Genomic DNA, 19,778 nt, shown 5'->3' with positions numbered 1-19,778 from the left:
AGCATTCTGCCTTCCCCTACATAGTTACGAGACAACCTACTTAACATCTACTAACCTTGATTTCAACCTATGTTTGGAAAGTAATAATAACAATATGGCCGTCGTGACGTCACTCTAGCTGTCCATTCAGGGGATTAAAAATGGACGTTCACTTTAGTCTTTAACATTTTCACATAGCACCATCTAGTATAACGTATAGCAAACAAATAATCGTATAATAAAATCTGTTGAGACAAAAAGAGTGGTGACATCTAGTGACTGTCTCAATTAGAATCAAAAAAGTTTATGAATTGCGTTGGCTAACTATTCGTTTTTAAACAATATTAATACCTAATCTAACAAACAAAATACATATTGTAACAAACAATACCATCTATAACGGTGACGCCTATGGGGTATGCGGGGATGAAATAGTCATCTGCAAGACGTAAGTGCGTTAATGTGCTTATGTGATCCAAGAAGTGTTTGTTATGTAACACACATATTTGATAAAATACAAAACAGTATAAGTTAGTTTTTAAAAGAGAGTCGTGTGATAACCATCCATAGAGGAACACACACACACACACACACACACACATATACGTGTATATATATATATATATATATATATATATATATATATATATATATATATATATATATATATATATATATATATATGTATATATATATATATATATATATATATATATATATATATATATATATATTGTTATGATGTGTTGTTTGTTTTAATGGTGAGCAATGAGTATTTTTAATAATATAATATATAGGGTTTTTATCGCGGTTCTCAAAGAATTAGTTTGTAAGTACTTTTTTAAATTATCTTTATTATAACTATTATGAAACACATATATATATCTAACCTAGCCAATGTAAATTTAAAATAAACTATCTTTAAATTGATATTCTTATAAAACTAATTAAATTCTATAGACAATGTAAAATTTAAACAAACTATCTTCAAAATTGAAATTGTTATGACACTAACTAAATTATATTAACAAAATTTTGTACCTTTCTTTCACTGAATGCCTATATGAACTGTTTTCCACTATATAGATTCTAATCACCACTGAATGTCTTCGTACTTCGGTTATCCTTGTTTTTGTGAAATTACTTTTTCCAATTATCAGCTTCTACCAATTTAAGATATATTTTTCTTTACCAGCATTTATAAACCACCAAGCAAACCAGCAAAACAGCATTTATATTTATTCTTCTTTTCAATATACCAATATCCAATTATTATAAGTTGATTTATACTAATCTCCAATCATAATATAATTTTAATTTCTTCCAATATTCTTCTAATATACTTTTTTAATCTTCAATAATTATTTGTGTATAATTATAAATGTGCATCAAAATATATGCATAATTTTTTAATCTTCATTTAACTCACTATATTAAACAATTGGACTATTTGTAACTGAATGGACTGGACCTACTTTCTTACTAAAACTTTTTTGACTGCACTATCTTGAAAATTCTGAACAATTGACTTCACTAACTTAATGAGTCTATCTTCTACTAACTTTCATAATAAACTGGCCATCTTGAAACCAAATCACCGGGTATTTATATCTTTTTTGATGTTCCAGAACCATCTGGTAAGAAATCATGTTCGATTTAGTTCTATTTCTTCTATATGGATGTTCTCGAAAAAAGTATCTGTTCGATCCACCGACATAATCATTATTCCAGAATGTTCCAACATAAACAAAGGTCAAATTCTGCATTCTGGAGAATTCGTTAATGTTCTATTCATAATTTTGTTGACATTTAGGCTTTTCAGATCAGAATAAACATTTAAATCAGTAAATATATATAGATTAAACATTTTAAACTAACATTATTATTATAACCCCACTTAAATTCGTAAATATTCTTAAACGTCACTTCAGAGTATGTATATCTGTCTATCACTCACATGTATAGTTGGTTGCCTATGCACATGGCTCACTTAAATATATTTACAACATTAAACTACAACTTTTTACAATTATTATATGCTAATTTCTTAAAATTGCCCTCACATAAATAATTTTTATTAAATTCTCTAGTATATAACTTCTTAAAATAACCAAATACTTGTTATATCTAATATTATCTAGTATATAACTTATAAATTAATTTTTTAAACAATATCATTTCAATATATATATATATATATATATATATATATATATATATATATATATATATATATATATATATATGTTCCTCTATTGATGGTTATAAGTCATATGGTTATATGGTTATAATTCATATTTAGAATTAGATCTTCTAAAAAAGAATAGGCCACATAAAGTTTCTACAGTGTTAATTATTATTTTTAGCGCAGAGGAACTAACCTGATACATAAATTATCCCTAAAACCTTTCCTCAATCCTTATGTTTTAGGTAAGTATTGCGTTTATTTGTTAAAGACATAAATTTTTACATGAATTAATAATATAATTATTATTAGATAAAAACGTTTACTAGATTAGGCCTTTCATAAATGATAAATAAAAAAATACATTAGTATTTGTATATTTGTATAATATAATTAGCATTGTAATACCATTTGGACAGTTAGTAATGGTTAATCTGTCCATGGTTATGACAGCGACGGATCTAGACATTTGCCTTGCAAGGGGAACTTTCAACTTGGGAGGGGACTTCCAATGAAAAAGCAACCAAAAGACATAAAAAAGATATTCACAAAAGACATAAATAATAGGTTTTCGTTAATTTTGGACCTTCTTGGAAAGGAAATTTCCCTATTTCCCCCCGTGTATCCGCCTCTGGGTTATAAACGAGCGAAACTAAAAACAATCTGACAGCCTCGTTCATTTTAAATTAAAAATTACCATTCAACATATAATTTTACGCTTCAGCATTGTATTTCGGAAAGACAGCAATTGGCAGTGCTAAAGTGTAAAAATTCGAAAAGTAATATCAACCTGATGTTTGAAGAGATAGATAGATTAAATGAGGTGGCTTTTGGCCTATTCCACTGAGATATGTTATGCTCCTCAAGTAAGATTGCATTCACTAGCCTGACCGTTTTTAAAAGATCTAATAGCTTTGAGGCTGAGTCTTCCATGTAGCTCTTTGCCGGTGGCTTTTCATGACCTAATGTAAAGAACCGCACAGTTGCCAGACTGTCGCACTGACACAAAATGTGCTCCGTTGTTTCTTCCTCTAAGTGACATAATGTGCATAATTCTTGAACACTTCGATTCGCATATTATTCTGCAGTGGACACAACAAAAAAATTTACAATATTGGTATAGTAAATATGAAAAATATTGGAACTACAAGCACCCAAAGAGTAAGCATTTCTGTATCTCAGTGTTGTTCCTTCTCCCAACTTTATATGTACACTACTTTGCACATTAATTTGTCATTGATTTTTAAAGCTTGGCTTTTAAAGATTGAAATAATTATAAAATATATCATCATTAAGCTATTTGTGTAAACTGTCGGACATATGCCTCTTCTAAATATTTTTCTATCTTGTGTAGTTGCAATATCTAAGATATATATATATAATCGACTATCGTTAGAAAAAGAGTTATGAAATCTAAATTTAAAATATGAAATCGCTTAATTGCTGTAGGAGTAATGCTAAATGTTGGTTTTATGGGATTTCTATTATATTGTTACACTTTTTTAAATTATTGAAACTTTGGTTGGTACTTTTATTGAAACACCAATACAATAAGTTGTAAACAATACTTGTTATGACAATGACAACTATTTTAAAATACTACTGGTACTTAAACTGTCAACTTACTGCTGTTATACAGTGTGTCCGTAAAGTATGAAATAACTTCGATATTTCCTAAATGAAAAGCTTTATTAAAAAAATCTAAAACACGTCGATTTTTAAATTTAATGATCTACATTTTACAATAAATTTTCATTATACAAGGTGATACACATTACAGTGATAACGTCATCGGCTCCTTTTTTAAATATATCACCCTGTATTTTAGGACATTTTTAGATCGATAAAAATGAGCTGATTTTAAAAAAGTATAATACTCGGGTCTAATGGATATAATTTGAAAGATATTCGCTTAGAAAATAAATTATTTATTATCAACTGCAAAAAAGTAGCCTACTTCTAGTTTTTGGTAAATTGTAATTATTTTTAGTAACGTTCAATAACAATTAAGTAGTACAATAATTGTATTAATTCGTAAATGTTCTGTATTATTCCTTAGAATTAATTTTAAGTAGAAATGAATTTGAGTGTAAAGCAAAGAATTGAAATACTCATGATGATTGGGTATCGAGACAAATCGCGAACTCAGATGGAAGTGCGTAATTTATTTAATGATAAATATCCAGAAATGCCCATCAGGCAGTGAACAGTAAGTAAGATTAGTACGGTTGAAAATGCACGCAAATCAGGTCGTCCCCCTGTAAATTAACGTTACAACATTAGATGTTCTACTTGCTTTTGAAAAAGATGCGCACATTTCTGTTCGTAAGGTTAGTAGTGATCTCGATGTTTGCAAAACAACGGTACACAAAGTACGTAAAAGTAAGTAAAATGCACAGTTGTACAGGAATTAAACGAGGATGATCCAGATAAAAGAATACAATTTTGCGAAATAATGATGGATAACAGCTAGCGAAACCCTCTCTTGGTTCAAAATATTATTTTTTCTGATAAGGCTACATTCAAATTAAATGGCGAGGTCAACCATCAGAATTGTAGATACTGGGCAAAAGAAACCTCCAACTGGATGCGGGAACATCATACACAATACCCGCAAAAGGTAAACGTATGAGCTGGCATTGTAAGAAATAAAATCATTAGACTCTACGATTTCGAAGGTAATTTAAAGGGGCCACAGTTTTTAAGTGGGTATTTCGTACCTACTTTAGTTAATTTATTCCCCAGTACAATTATTAATCTTGGAGGTTTTGATAAAAGTTTATGGTTTTGCACATGTATGGTTAACAGGATGGTGCGCCTCCGCATTATGCTTTAGATCAGCGGTGCTCAAAAGGTCGATCGCGATCGACCGGTCGATCGCCAAAGTTTTTGAAGTCGATCGCAATTCACGGAGAAAATACGGGGACTATCCTGACTCACCACACGTGCATGATCGAAATAATTATGATGCTATGTACTTTTCTTTGCAACTTGACGAGTCAACCGATATGACTGATACCGCCCAGTTGTGTATTTTCATTCGGATGGTATTTTCTGACATGTTGGCTAAAGAAGAATTGGTAAAAATGCTGCCTCTTAAAGAAAAAACACGCGGAGAAGATATATACAACGTTTTTATAAATTTTATGAAACAATAAGAGCTACCGACTTACAAACTCGTGTGTATTACAACAGATGGTGCACCATCCATGACTGGCGTTAACAATGGATTTGTTGTATTATGTCGAGCCAACGATGAATTTTCATCGTTTGTTTCATTTCATTGCATCATTTACCAGCAAGTTTTGTGTTCCAAAATTTTAAATATGGACGACATCATGAAAATGACAACAAAAATTGTAAGTGGGTATATTTTATTTTATAAAAACCCTTAAAAGGGCAACATTAAAAACACGAACGTTTTCGGAACAACTGTTCCATCATCAGGTTAAAATACCTAAAATAAGTATAAACCATTTAATTACAGCAAACGTGGTTTAAAATTTTGACTAAGGTTAAAAAAAGCAAAATGGTTATACTTACAGGTTACCATGCCTGAGCCACCAAAATATTTGGGTAAAAACCCTTTAAAATGTAATGTCTTACCAAAGATTGTACATGATGTTGATAATATTATATGATGTTTAATATTTTAATTAAATTTTACTTCAGGTAACATACACCCATGTTTAAGTGAGTTCCAGTGTCCGGAGAGTAAACCTCTTCAAACGGACTTCAGCTGGTAACTGATTGATAAGATATCCATGAACGGTGTCAAAAACAAAATGTCAATGTACCATGAAACAATATATTTAAACATAGTATTACTACAGCCAAAAGATTAAAAAACTTTGATGATGTTAAAATGATAACAGCAATCCAGGTGTTGGGATTTAAAATTTTTTTCTATAATTATTTAATATTGGATATAAAAGATGTAAATTACTGGTGTTGTTGAAGGTCATGTTTAAGAAAATGACGTATGCATTAGGCAGCTTATGTTACTCTTTATCGTATGGAGTGTGGTCTAAAAAGTGTAATTTGTGACGAATTAGCTTAAATATATGGAAATGTCCTTTTATGTTTCTTACATCTAGGACAAGGAAAAAATGAATAGTATATATTTGTAGCTAATGTAAGACTTCGTATTTAAATGAAATTGTTTAATACTGCTCGTATCGTAAAAAATTTAATATAAGTGAGTCCAATAGATTGAGAAAAGGGATTAAAAATCTTCCGGCTGAAGGAATTAAAGTTATAATATATGGGATTAAATTTAAAAAATTGAGAAGGCTGAGATCCTCAGATACCTGGCAAGAATAAAAGTAAAGGAAATGACTAAAGAATAAAGGAGAGTGGGTTAAAGGAAAATAAATGAGTTAATCAACAAAATTAGAGTTGATAGAGGTCCTTCATGCTTAAAGCATCTAGCACCCTGAACAAAATATATTTTGGTTATATTAAATTCGGTACATAAAAGCCTGAAATTTTATTTGTGAGTGTGATGTACTAAGTTGTTGACTAAGAGAGGGGAGCAATGGTTGATTAAGGGTTTTGGCAAAGTGGGAGAAAGTGAATTCTGATGAATTGCTGGATTGTGTTTAAATGGTTACTGAGTTTAGAACTAATGAGTGGATGGTAGATATATGAAATGACAGAGAAATACCAAAAAAAAAAGAATGGACAGGAATATGATGTAAACGTGAAGATTGTAAAATAATGAAATAGTGAGGTATGATAGATATGATGTTAACAATAGGGGCTGAAAAAATTTTTTTGGAGGGAGTGCTGTGACAGTAGTGTAGAGAGAATGGTTGTTTTAAAAGCAACAATTGTTGAGAAGGATTAAGGTGTTGACGTTTATAGAGGAAGGTTAGATAAAGAAGATGAGGTAAATTTGAGAAGTTGAAAGATACATGGCGATTAACGCAGTTGGGGCTTCTTTGCTTTTCTTTGACTATTTCCAAGTCTTCATATAGATCTAATTTTAGAAAATTTTTTTGGGGTATATTATGTAACAAAGAGACGTCTTCTGGTATGTTGAGGGTATGTTTATGTTGTGCAAGATGTTGTGAGAAGGTGGAAGTGTTCTCTTTTTTAGTGTGTTCTAGGGAACGGGAAGTTAGTGATCTACAGGTTCTACCTATATATGTAGCATCACGATCAGAGCACTGTAATTTGTAAACACCACTACGATCCATGTAGTTTATGCAATCTTTTGAATTGGTTAAACATTGTCCTAGATTGTTCAGGTCTTTAAAAGAAATGTGGGTATTCTCAACAATCTAGGACAATGTTTAACCAATTCAAAAGATTGCATCAACTACATGGATCGTAGTGATGTTTACAAATTACAGTGCTCTGATTGTGATGCTACATATATAGGTAGAACCTGTAGATCACTAACTTCCCGTTTCCTAGAACACACTAAAAAAGAGAACACTTCCACCTTCTCACAACATCTTGCACAACATAAACATACCCTCAACATACCAGAAGACGTCTCTTTGTTACATAATATACCCCAAAAAATTTTTCTAAAATTAGATCTATATGAAGACTTGGAAATAGTCAAAGAAAAGCAAAGAAGCCCCAACTGCGTTAATCGCCATGTATCTTTCAACCGTGACTTTCAACCCTTACACCGACAACTCTTCTCAGAACCCACACTTCTCAAATTTACCTCATCTTCTTTATCTGACCTTCCTCTATAAACGTCAACACCTTAATCCTTCTCAACAATTGTTGCTTTTAAAACAACCATTCTCTCTACACTACTGTCACAGCACTCCCTCCAAAAAAATTTTTTCAGCCCCTATTGTTAACATCATATCTATCATACCTCAGTATTTCATTATTTTACAATCTTCACGTTTACATCATATTCCTGTCCATTCTTTTTTTTTGCTATTTCTCTGTCATTTCATATATCTACCATCCACTCATTAGTTCTAAACTCAGTAACCATTTAAACACAATCCAGCAATTCATCAGAATTCACTTTCTCCCACTTTGCTAAAACCCTTAATCAACCATTGCTCCCCTCTCTTAGTCAACAACTTAGTACATCACACTCACAAATAAAATTTCAGGCCTTTATGTACCGAATTTAATATAACCAAAATATATTTTGTTCAGGGTGCTAGATGCTTTAAGCATGAAAGACCTCTATCATCTCTAATTTTGTTGATTAACTCATTTATTTTCCTTTAACCCACTCTCCTTTATTCTTTAGTCATTTCCTTTAATTTTATTCTTGCCAGGTCTCTGAGGATCTCAGTCTTCTCAATTTTTTAAATTTAATCCCATATATTATAACTTTAATTCCTTCAGCCGGAAGATTTTTAATCCCTTTTCTCAATCTATTGGACTCACTTATATTAAATTTTTTACGATACGAGCAGTATTAAACAATTTCATTTAAATACGAAGTCTTACATTAGCTACAAATATATACTATTCATTTTTTCCTTGTCCTAGATGTAAGCAACATAAAAGGACATTTCCATATATTTAAGCTAATTCGTCACAAATTACACTTTTTAGACCACACTCCATACGATAAAGAGTAACATAAGCTGCCTAATGCATACGTCATTCTCTTAAACATGACCTTCAACAACACCAGTAATTTACATCTTTTATATCCAATATTAAATAATTATAGAAAAAAATTTTAAATCCCAACACCTGGATTGCTGTTATCATTTTAACATCATCAAAGTTTTTAATCTTTTGGCTGTAGTAATACTATGTTTAACTAATATTGTTTCATGGTACATTGACATTTTGTTTTTGACACCGGTCATGGGTATCTTATCAATCAGTTACCAGCTGAAGTCCGTTTGAAGAGGTTTACTCTCCGGACACTGGAACTCACTTAAGCATGGGTGTATGCTCTTTTAAGGGTTTTTATAAAATAAAATATACCCACATACAAAGATTAACCTCTTTTTGTTATACGTGGTATACAGCCAGCTGCAGGAATTATTTTCCTTGTGGATTTTTTTAAAAATTGTAAGTTCAATCAGAGCGCGAAGCTTGCAATGAAGTCTTTTTAAAGCGCAATTGGAAGCTAGCGACTCTGCGGAACACACTGATTTACTTCTGCATACAGATGTGAGGTGGTTGAGCCGTGGAAAATTTTTAGATAGGTTCCAGAAGCTACTTCCTAAAATAATTTCTTTTTTAGAAGAACGAGGGGACGACACTCATCTACTTCAAAAAGAAAAATGGCTCAGTGATCTGGCTTTCCTAACAGATTTAACAAATCATTTGAACCTCCTTAATATTGAACTACAAGGTAAAAATAAAACAATTATCGATATGATGAGCGCAATTTCTTTTGTTAACAAATTGAAATTATGAATTAAGCAAATTAGCAGAAAGGATTTAAACAACTTTCCATCGTTGAAAAAAAGGGTAGCCGCTCATTTGAATTATGTTTATTACGAGACAGAGCAGCAAGCACTTCATAACGAGTTTGAAAGACGCTTCGCTGATTTTAAAAAACTGACAGCTATTGTAACATTCATGTCTAATCCATTTTCTTGTCAAGACGTAGAAAAAATAGCCACTGAAATATCCGTTATGTTCAATATGGAAATTATTTCCGTCCAAAATGAGGTACTGAAAATAATTTCGGATATACACCTTAAATTCAGAGCGACCGATACGAAATTTTGAGACAAGTAGCTCACAACATTATTTGGATCAACATACTTGTGTGAGTCTGCATTTTCCCAAATGAAGATAGTGAAATCAAAATATCGTAATCGGCTAACTGACGAACATCTCTCTTAATGCTTGCGTTTGGCCCTCGGTAATTACGTACCATCATATGAAATACTTGTGGATGATATGCAGTGCCATGCATCAACATCCAAATAAAATTAATATGAAAAACACGACTTTAATTACAACTCTCTGTAGTTACAACTTTTTATCAACTAGAAATGTGCAATAAATTTTTTTATTTTCAAAATTGTTTTTTTACTATGCTTTGTTTTTAAACCAGGAGGAGTAAACTAAAGAGACAGATTCACACCCAAGAAAGTCACTAGAAAAGTTACCAAACACATCTTCTTTTTTGGTTGATCATATCGGCCTTCGACGGTAATCCAAAAATATATAGTCGCTAAAGAGTTCTAAAAACAACTTTTTATACAAAAGCACACTAAAAATCTAAAAATTAAAAGAATAACGCAGAAAACACAGAAAATCGCCGATATAACTTAATTAACCTATGAAATGCCATTATTGTCAAAATTTCGTAACAGTGGAGTAAACTTGCCTGAGGTTGGACCAATTACAAACAAACATTGCGGCGCGGTAAATTTGAATTACTCCTCCTGGTTTAAAAACAGGGTATAGCAGTAGATTTTCGGACGCTTGCAGTTTATGTGGTAGATCCCATGTAGTATGTCTGAGCACCACTGCTTTAGATGTTCGAAATTACCTAAACTAATTTTTTCCGAATAAGTGGATTGGAAGACGTGGACATATTGAATGGCCAGCGAGTCGCCAGACCTCAATCCTTTGGATTATTTTATTGGGTTCATTTAAAGAATGTTGTTTATAAAACGAAACCTGCAAATATTGGAGACTTAAAAACAGAAATTCATAAAGAAATAAACAATATTTCTCAAGAAAGCATAAACAAGGTTCTACAAGAATTTGTACAACGTTTGGGTTACTGTCAAATACAACAAGGGCTTTTCGAACATTTAAAATGAAGTCATGTATTAATTACTGGATTACTTTTTAAGTTATTTCTTATAATTTATTTATAATTTATTAATATTATAAATCAATGAAAATTAATTTTCTAAGCGCATATCTTTCAAATTATATCCGTTAGACCCCCAGTATTATATTTTTTTGGAATCAGCTTATTTTTATCGATCTAAAAATGTCCTAAAATACAGGGTGTTACATTTAAAAAAAAGAGCCGATGACGTCATCACTGTAATGTGTATCACCTTGTTTAATGAAATTTTATTGTAAAATGTAGAACATTAAATTTAAAAATCGACGTGTTTTAGATTTTTTTAAAAAGGCTATTCATTTAGGAAATATCGAATTTATTCCATACTTTACGGACACACTTTATACATTTTCTGCCGTTCCAGACAATTCGGGATTTTTTGATGACATCTCGAACATTTCAGATTTTTTTAATACTGCATCATTTTCGTTAAGGGACTTTTTCTACACTTAGATGCAAAAAAAACGCAGGAGAAAATTTTGGTCAAATTCAAAGTATTTAAATTTTTTTATTTTTGGCCCTATTTTGATGATTTCTTTTAGCACACCGTGTAAAAATTTATAAATTTTAATTTAGTATAGGGAGTTTTGTAATCAAATTTTGTATTTGACTTATTATACATTATACGGGGTTAATCGAAAGGTGGGTTTTTATCCTAACTTTTGTTAGTGGATTTTCGTAAAACCCTGTTTGTCGGTTGCAACCATGTCTTCTAAGTATTATGTTACGCTTGCTTGTTCCAGTTCGTGTAAAACGTTCCACTACCCTTTGGATGGTAGAGCGATGAGTGTGTAGTACTCTCATCACATATTCATAATTTCGCCCATCTTAAACCAGAGCAACGGCTTTCGCACAATCTTCGACACTAAGAACCATGATCAATGGTGTCAATATGATATAATGATAACAGTCACCAAAGTCACCTCGTCGTATTACAAAATAACTCAAAAATAATCATAATTAAAAAAGTCCTAAATTGTGGGTGGTAAATTCATTTGGCTCTAAAAAATGAACCAAGGCATATTTTGACATGAAACAAACAACAATAAGGTTTTACGAAAATTCGCAAACGAATTATTCCACAGGATGTTTCAGAGTTAGGATAATAAAACCACGTTTTAATTAACTCCGTACAATAAATCAAATATAAATTTTTATCAAAAAACTGACTATACTAAATTAAAATTTTTACACAGTGTGCTAAAAAATTATCCAAATAGGGCTAAAAATTAAAAAATTTAAATACTTTGAATTTGACCAAAATTTTCTCCGTTGCGTTTTTTTTTTCATCTGAGTGTATATGGAATAAATCTCACGGAACTGTCGTAACACTACTCTCTCCTTTATAGTTATTCGTATTAAATAACTGGTCTATCAGGAACCGATTGAAGGCAACGATATTATCTACCTTGGGTTTACTTCAAGCTGAAAAGTGGATGTACTACATTAAATCGTTTATTTTCTCCACGAAGGTGTACGGGCCCTACCACTTTCTTACGTTTAGAATTGTATAACCATATTGGGTCCCCTCTTTCGAAAGTTGTCCAGTAGCATTCATGTTGAGCCTGGCCTTAGCTTTATTACTTTAAAACTTCAAACTTTTACGAGCAAATTCTTAGACTTTTTCTGTCAAATGTTCGATGTATCTCAGGGATGAACGTTCTTTTCGCAGGGAGACAATCTTCCCATAAGATCTTGAGGAAGGTTTTATTTCTCTGCCGATGCTCATCATTGATGGAGAATAACCGGTTGCTTCATGTTCGGAACTTCTTTAGACTAACAGGAATAGAAGAATTAAAGTATCTCAATCTTTTGATTATTAGCCACAAAGATTGAAATGTATTGACAGACAGTTCTATTATGTCTTTCGACCATTCCGTTTTCTTAATATCCAAAATTTATATTAATTCTTGCCATAATTCTGATTCACAATTTCTAAAGGAATTCCATGTCTTAATACGACGTGTGTTAAAAATGTTTCTGCTACTGTAGTAGCTTCTTACATTTCTGTATTGTATTTATGTGTGTAAAAATCTGTCTCGAACTCTGGCCAGTGTTCTTTTGACTCCAAAATGTCCTCCAGAAAGGCTGCTATGAGGTTCTTGCAACACACTTTTAATGTGTTATTTTAGCAGTACCAATTGTTGAACTGTCCGTATTTCATCGGAAATTTACCACTTCCGATCTAATAGATCATTAGAAAGGTACAGAGATTAAAATTGAGCCCAACGCCTTTATAAGTTCACTGTATTTGGTTATTTCGTGTCAATAGGCCTTACTCCATGTTCAAGCCATTTTCGTATGACTTTTAAGCCATTATCTTTCTTTTGACTTTTTTTAAGGTTACCCAAGGAAGTCATTATCTTCTTTCTATTTAACGGTGTTCATCCGGAGACTTACTTCTTCGTAACATTCTCTTTTTCTTCAAGATAACACTGACTTTGAACCTGTAATTTGTTCAAAGCATCTTGGAATTCTTGTAATTGATGAGCAACTTCAGATTCCAGAGTATCTTTTTCTTTTTGTGGTCAGTTGTGCGAAATCGAATTCTTCGAGACCTATTATTCTACTATTACTGTTCTACTATTATTACACTATGTGACGGACTTCTGAATGTCGATCTAGACGACCTTCAGACCTCATTCATTGGTTCTTATTTCTTTGACTGGGATCGGCTTCTTCAATTGTTTAATGTTCAATTGTTCTATTGTTCCGCAATTAAAACATCTTCTGTTTTCATTTTTGAGATTTTTGTTAAAGATTTTGCAATAGTATTTTAAAGTTTTTTACAGTAAGTGGAGAAAATCAATCCCAAATTCAGCTACCTGTTTCAGCTGTCAAGGTAATCATTTTACGTACAAAAACAAATCAAGAATACTATGTGATCATTAAATCTAAATATCTTTGATACCTATAAACAAATACCGAAAATCTCATAATGCCAATATCGCCGCCAGACATAATAGTTCTTCCTTGCCAAGCAACTCTCATAACAATGATCAGTCCTATCAAGTAACTCCAAATCAAACTGGTTCGTTCGCAAAAAAGTTCTCTTCACAAATGTTTTATACCAGCAGTAGTCCAGAAAAATTAAATTTAAAGCCACAACGTCCAAGTTCTCCCGATCCTTTGGAATCAGCTATTAAAGAAATAATTTCCCCAATAAATATTCCTAGACAAAAGGTGGTATTTATAATACCTCTAAATATACAGAGAATAGAAATACAACAAATTTGCAGACACGAGGAGTATCATCAGATTTAAATAATGTAATTTTAGAATTGGTTCTTAATATAATTAGTTTATTAAAACTCGCTGAAATTTAGACACACCAAAAACAGATATTATACAACAAATTAATAAATACTTAAGTACGGCATCGATCTCGTAAGAAAACTTAATTGGTCAAATGTCATCTTCTCAGACATAACTAGCCCTATAAACTTGTTACAATTGAACTGCCGCTCAGCAGTTTCTAATAAACCAAATTTAGAAGCCTTTCTTATTACAAAAAATGTTTATGTGACCATGTTATCAGAAACATGGTTTAAACCAGGAAAATTTTATAACTTCTCTGGTTTTAATTGCTTTAGATCTGATCGCTCAGATGGGTAAGGAGGTACAGCAATTTTAATTAAAGATAAAATAATTACAGAAAAAATAAATTTATTAGATAATTATAATTTTACTTACACATGCATGGATGTTAAACTTTCTTGTATCAATAAACCTGTACATATAATATCCATATACAAAGAACCACGTATTAGAGTAACAGTTGAAGAATGGATCCAATTTTTTCAATATATTCCTCTGCCATTCATCATTGGAGGGGACTTCAACGCTCACAACATGGCATGGGGATGCGAAACTAATGACACTCACGGTAAAGTTTTATTAGAGGCGATAGAACAATGTAATCTATTATACTTAAATGATGGTTCTCCAACTCTTGTACTAAGTTCCAGTCCATCAGCAATCGACATAACAATTTGCACCCAGGACATTATATTTAAATTAACTTGGTCTGTTACTCAAGATCCACATGGTTCTGACCATCTACCCTTGACCGTCGCCTTGGAAAATTCCAAACGAGCAATACCACATGATAACAATACACATAAAAGATGGAATCTAAATAAAGCAAATTGGAATTTGTATTCATCCAACTTTTCTTCAGAAAAACTTCCTCAAACTTTTGAGGAATTAGTTAATGAAATAAACAGATGTGCAAGCATTGCTATTCCAAAAGTATCAAAAAATAAAAAAATATCCTACAGAAAAGATTCCAAAACCATAGTGGGATAATAACTGCGAAACAGCTGCAAATAACCATAAAACAGCATATAGACGTTATAAAACAAATCCCAATATTCATAATTTAATTAAATACAAAAAATTGGATGCATTAGCAAAAAAAAATTTTAAAATTAGAAAAAAACAAAGTTGGATAAACTACTGCGAAAGCCTTAACTCCCACAGTCCAATCAGCGATGTCTGGAAGAAAGTAAATCGCTACAAAAACTGAAAGCAGTCCAATAAACTCCCGATAAACTGCGAAGCTGCATGGATAGAAGATATCCACTTCAAAATTTCACCTCCTTGGGTACCAAATCAAATAAACGAAGCTACAGTCACCATTTCCAGAGAATACTCCAATCTAGAAAAACCATTTGAATTGTGGGAATTAAATCATGGACTCAAACAAAAGAATAGTTCGTCTCCAGAGATGGACTGTATATCATACTCTATGCTATATTTTTACCCACAGAATACAAATCATTATTATTACAAATTTGTAACAATATATGGCAAAATGAGAATTTAATTCCCAAAACATGGAAGGACTATATTGTATTGCCTATAAAGAAGCCAGGAAAGCCAGATAACAACGTTGAGTCTTATAGACCTATATCTTTAAGTTCTTGTATACTAAAAACTCTAGAGAGATTAATCAAAAATGGATTTGAATACTGGCTTGAATCCGAAGATATCCTTCCCAAATCTCAATATGGCTTCCGGAAATCCAGGTCTACACAAGATGCTCTCACTTCACTAGTTTCCTCTGTTCAGGTCAATTTCACAATTCAAGAATGAACAGCTGCAGCATTTATAGATGTGACCTCTGCATTTGATAACATAAATTTATATATTCTACATAAGAAATTGTTATATCTTGACTGTCAGTTAAAATTTCAAATTTCATTATATCCTTGTACAAGAATAGGTATACCACAGGGTAGTATTTTAAGTCAACTTCCCTTTTCGTTGTACAATAAAGATCTAGAACAGATATTACCTCCACACTGTAATATATTACAGTTTGTAGATGATGTTGTGTTGTATACCTCCCATGCTACCCTAGACATTTGTAGGCGTCCCAAAACGGTAAACATGTTTATTACTAATATGCTTATTCATTCGAGTATTTTCTAGGTAATGCCTACCTGACACATGATGGGCCCCCCTTTGTTAAAAAAATTAACAATTCGAACCTTCTGGAGACAAGCCGATGTGGAAATACCAGTTTGCCGTTACCATTTCGCCACATTGTCTAGTCGAGAGTGCCGTCGACTTTTCGAGATAACGGCACTTTGTGTATATAAATGAAACAAAATCCACAAGGAAAATAATTCCTGCAGCTGGCTGTATACCACGTATAACAAAAAGAGGTTAGTCTTTGTATGTGGGTATATTTTATTTTATAAAAACCCTTAAAAGGGCAACATTAAAAGCACGAACGTTTTCGGAACAACTGTTCCATCATCGGGTTAAAATACAGGTTACCATGCCTGAGCCACCAAAATATTTGGGTAAAAACCCTTTAAAATGTAATGTGTTACCAAAGATTGTACATGATGTTGATAATATTATATGATGTTTAATATTTTAATTAAATTTTACTTCAGGTAACATACACCCATGCTTAAGTGAGTTCCAGTGTCCGGAGAGTAAACCTCTTCAAACGGACTTCAGCTGGTAACGGTAAAGGTGTATGTTACCTGAAGTAAAATTTAATTAAAATATTAAACATCATATAATATTATCAACATCATGTACAATCTTTGGTAACACATTACATTTTAAAGGGTTTTTACCCAAATATTTTGGTGGCTCAGGCATGGTAACCTGTATTTTAACCTGATGATGGAACAGTTGTTCCGAAAACATTCGTGCTTTTAATGTTGCCCTTTTAAGGGTTTTTATAAAATAAAATATACCCACATACAAAGACTAACCTATAAATGAAACATTTTATATGGAACAGTTAATTTTGAAGATTCGCGCCGCGTGTAAATTGTATCGTTCGTATAGATAAATTATGTATTATTAGTGGTTTAATAAATTGATATAAATTATCGTAGTTTTTAATAAATTAAAATAAGAACAATATAATAAATTAGTAAAGAATTAATAAATAAAATAGAATAAATTAGAACTTATAATAATCATAACAAATGGTGTCAGAAGTGGGATCCATAAAATAAATTGCGAAAATGACTACGATTTATGAACTCATAGTGACGAATTTAAGAAGACATCTCGAGGATAGAGAATTAGCTTCTACCGGAAAAAAGGCTGAGTTAGTCCAACGACTAAAGAACGCTTTACAGGAAGAAGGGCTGGACCCAGAGACTTATATATTTGAAGATGCTGTCCTCTCGTCGATTTCGAAAGTTTCTTCTGATGTAGCCAAAGTTTCTGGTGATGTAGCCAAAGTTTCTGGTGACATCGCATCATTAGAGAACAAAGTTTCTGACGATATTTCGAAAGTATCTTCTGATGTAGCCAAAGTTTCTGGTGACATCGCATCATTAGAAGACAAAGTTTCTAACGAGATTTCTTCCCTGGAAAGCAAAGTTTCTGCTAACATCTCTTTGGAAATCTCTAAAGTCACTTCTGAGATGTCTGCCCTCGACGATAGAATATCGTCGTTAAAAGACCAAGTTGCTGCCGATATGTTGGCCTTCGAAGAAAAGATATGGAAAGAGATGGAAAAGAAGCTGGAGGAAACAGGGACAGCAGAGAGAGGAAACAATCCAATTAGAGTAGAGACAAAAGAAGACGAGACGAAATGTAAGTTGGAAACACGGCCGAAATTTGAAGGAAGTGGAAGTTCTGTGCATGTCAAAGTCCCAACTTTCGACGGAAAATCGTCATGGAACAACTACATGAAACAGTTCGAATCAGCTGCAAGAGCGAATGGATGGTCTGAAAAAGAAGAGGCTGTAAACCTGACTATCGCTCTTCGAGGAGATGCCTTAGATGTGCTCCAGACCATAGCTGTAGAGGAGACGGATGATTTCGAACAACTTAAGAAGAGGTTAAATATGCGATATGGCCACGAACACTTGGAGCATGTATATCAGTCGCAGCTTAAAAATCGAAGACAAAAGAAAGATGAGGCTCTTTAAGAATATGAGGTATATATTGCCAGATTAGTACGATATGCTTATCCAACAGCTCCCGAAGACATGATGGAAAAGTTGGCCGTTCAAACGTTTATTGATGGTCTTCGTGATCATGAAATGCAGAGAACACTACGATTAGCTCGTCACAAGACGCTGGTTGATGTCTTATCCGCCGCCCTCGAATAAGAGTCAGCTACGCAGGCCTGTGGCGGGTACAGTAAAGTTAGGACTGTAAAAGAGGAAGGAGATGAAGATAAACTTGACCAGCTCGTTAATATGATGAAAAGTATTACATGCAAGAAAACGAAGACCATAAAATCAAGAAACTCACCATCAGGAAAACCAGAACGAGTCTGCTTTAGGGGAGCAGCTTCGACCCGGAACTTTTCCAAAGACCCTCTTATACTAATAGCCTCTTTGAAATGTCGTGAAGATAGTGATTATGTAGATGGAGAAATAAATGGTAAAAAGCATACGTTGTTGGTGGATACCGGAGCGACCAGAACCATTATACGCCCGACAGTTATAAACAGCCGTAAGAAACTGTTACCAACGAGGTTGCGACTTCGGACCGCTACGGGTGAAAATGCCAACATTCATGGAGAAATCCAGATACAATTAGGAATTGGAGCAGAAAAATTCGTCCATACTGTTATAGTTGCTGACATCGAAGAGGATGTTATATTAGGAATGGACGTAATGAATACGCATGGATTCCAATTGGATTTTAAGAATAAGGTAATCAAAGTTGGTAACGAGGAGGTATTTCTTCATCCACATGATGACAACACTATGCAAGCAGCCGTTAAAGAAGATACAGTCGTGCCTGCGAGAAGTGAAACAATCATAGTAGCGCGGCTACAGGAAATTGTGGACGAAGGGACACCCGTTATGATGGAGCCTTGGAACCATGACGACGAGGTTGGTCGAGGAATCATAATTGGAAAGGAATTGGTGACTTCGGCTAAAGAAATACCTGTGAGACTTATCAATGTCAATGACTATCCAGTGACCATCAAGAAAGAGACAAAAGTAGGAACTTGTGTACCTGTGACATCCATAATCCGTCAGGCGACAACATCTGATAATTCTAACGACAAATTCGACCAAATGGTTGCAGTTGCTGGACAGTCTATGAATCAAATTTAGAAAAGGAAATTAAGGGAATTTCTTCGGCAGTATCGTGATATTTTCGTACCGAAAGGAGGAAAGACGGGAAGGACTACCGTTGTTAAGCATAAAATTGATACTGGTAATGCTAAGCCAATTCGTCAAACAGCTCGACGATTACCACAGGCGAAAAGAGAGGAAGCCGAAACGATTGTTCAGGAAATGAAGAAAGACGGGGTGATAGAACCTTCTACGAGCCCATGAGTCTCTCCAGTGGTCCTGGTTAAGAAGAAAGACGGAACGACGAGGTTCTGTGTGGATTACC

The 19,778-nt window shown here is 32.9% G+C and overlaps 1 protein-coding gene across 3 annotated transcripts in view; it reads left to right on the top strand.

Moving 5' to 3' along the window:
• Nucleotides 1-19,778, top strand: part of LOC140451164 (uncharacterized) — a 184,367-nt gene that overhangs the window by 126,287 nt on the left and 38,302 nt on the right. The window contains exon 3 of one of the 3 annotated variants that reach the window (XM_072544900.1): nucleotides 9,357-9,467. The exons of the other annotated variants lie outside the window; for them this stretch is intronic. Within the exon in view, the coding sequence (XP_072401001.1) occupies nucleotides 9,357-9,467 (111 nt within the window). The remainder of the gene's footprint in view (nucleotides 1-9,356; nucleotides 9,468-19,778) is intronic. 3 annotated transcript variants of the gene reach the window in all.

This window comes from Diabrotica undecimpunctata, chromosome 1 (genome assembly GCF_040954645.1).
Source record: "Diabrotica undecimpunctata isolate CICGRU chromosome 1, icDiaUnde3, whole genome shotgun sequence".
Taxonomy (NCBI): domain Eukaryota; kingdom Metazoa; phylum Arthropoda; class Insecta; order Coleoptera; family Chrysomelidae; genus Diabrotica; species Diabrotica undecimpunctata.
The sequence above is the reverse complement of the archived record's forward strand: the minus strand, read 5'-3'. Positions and strand labels throughout refer to the sequence as shown.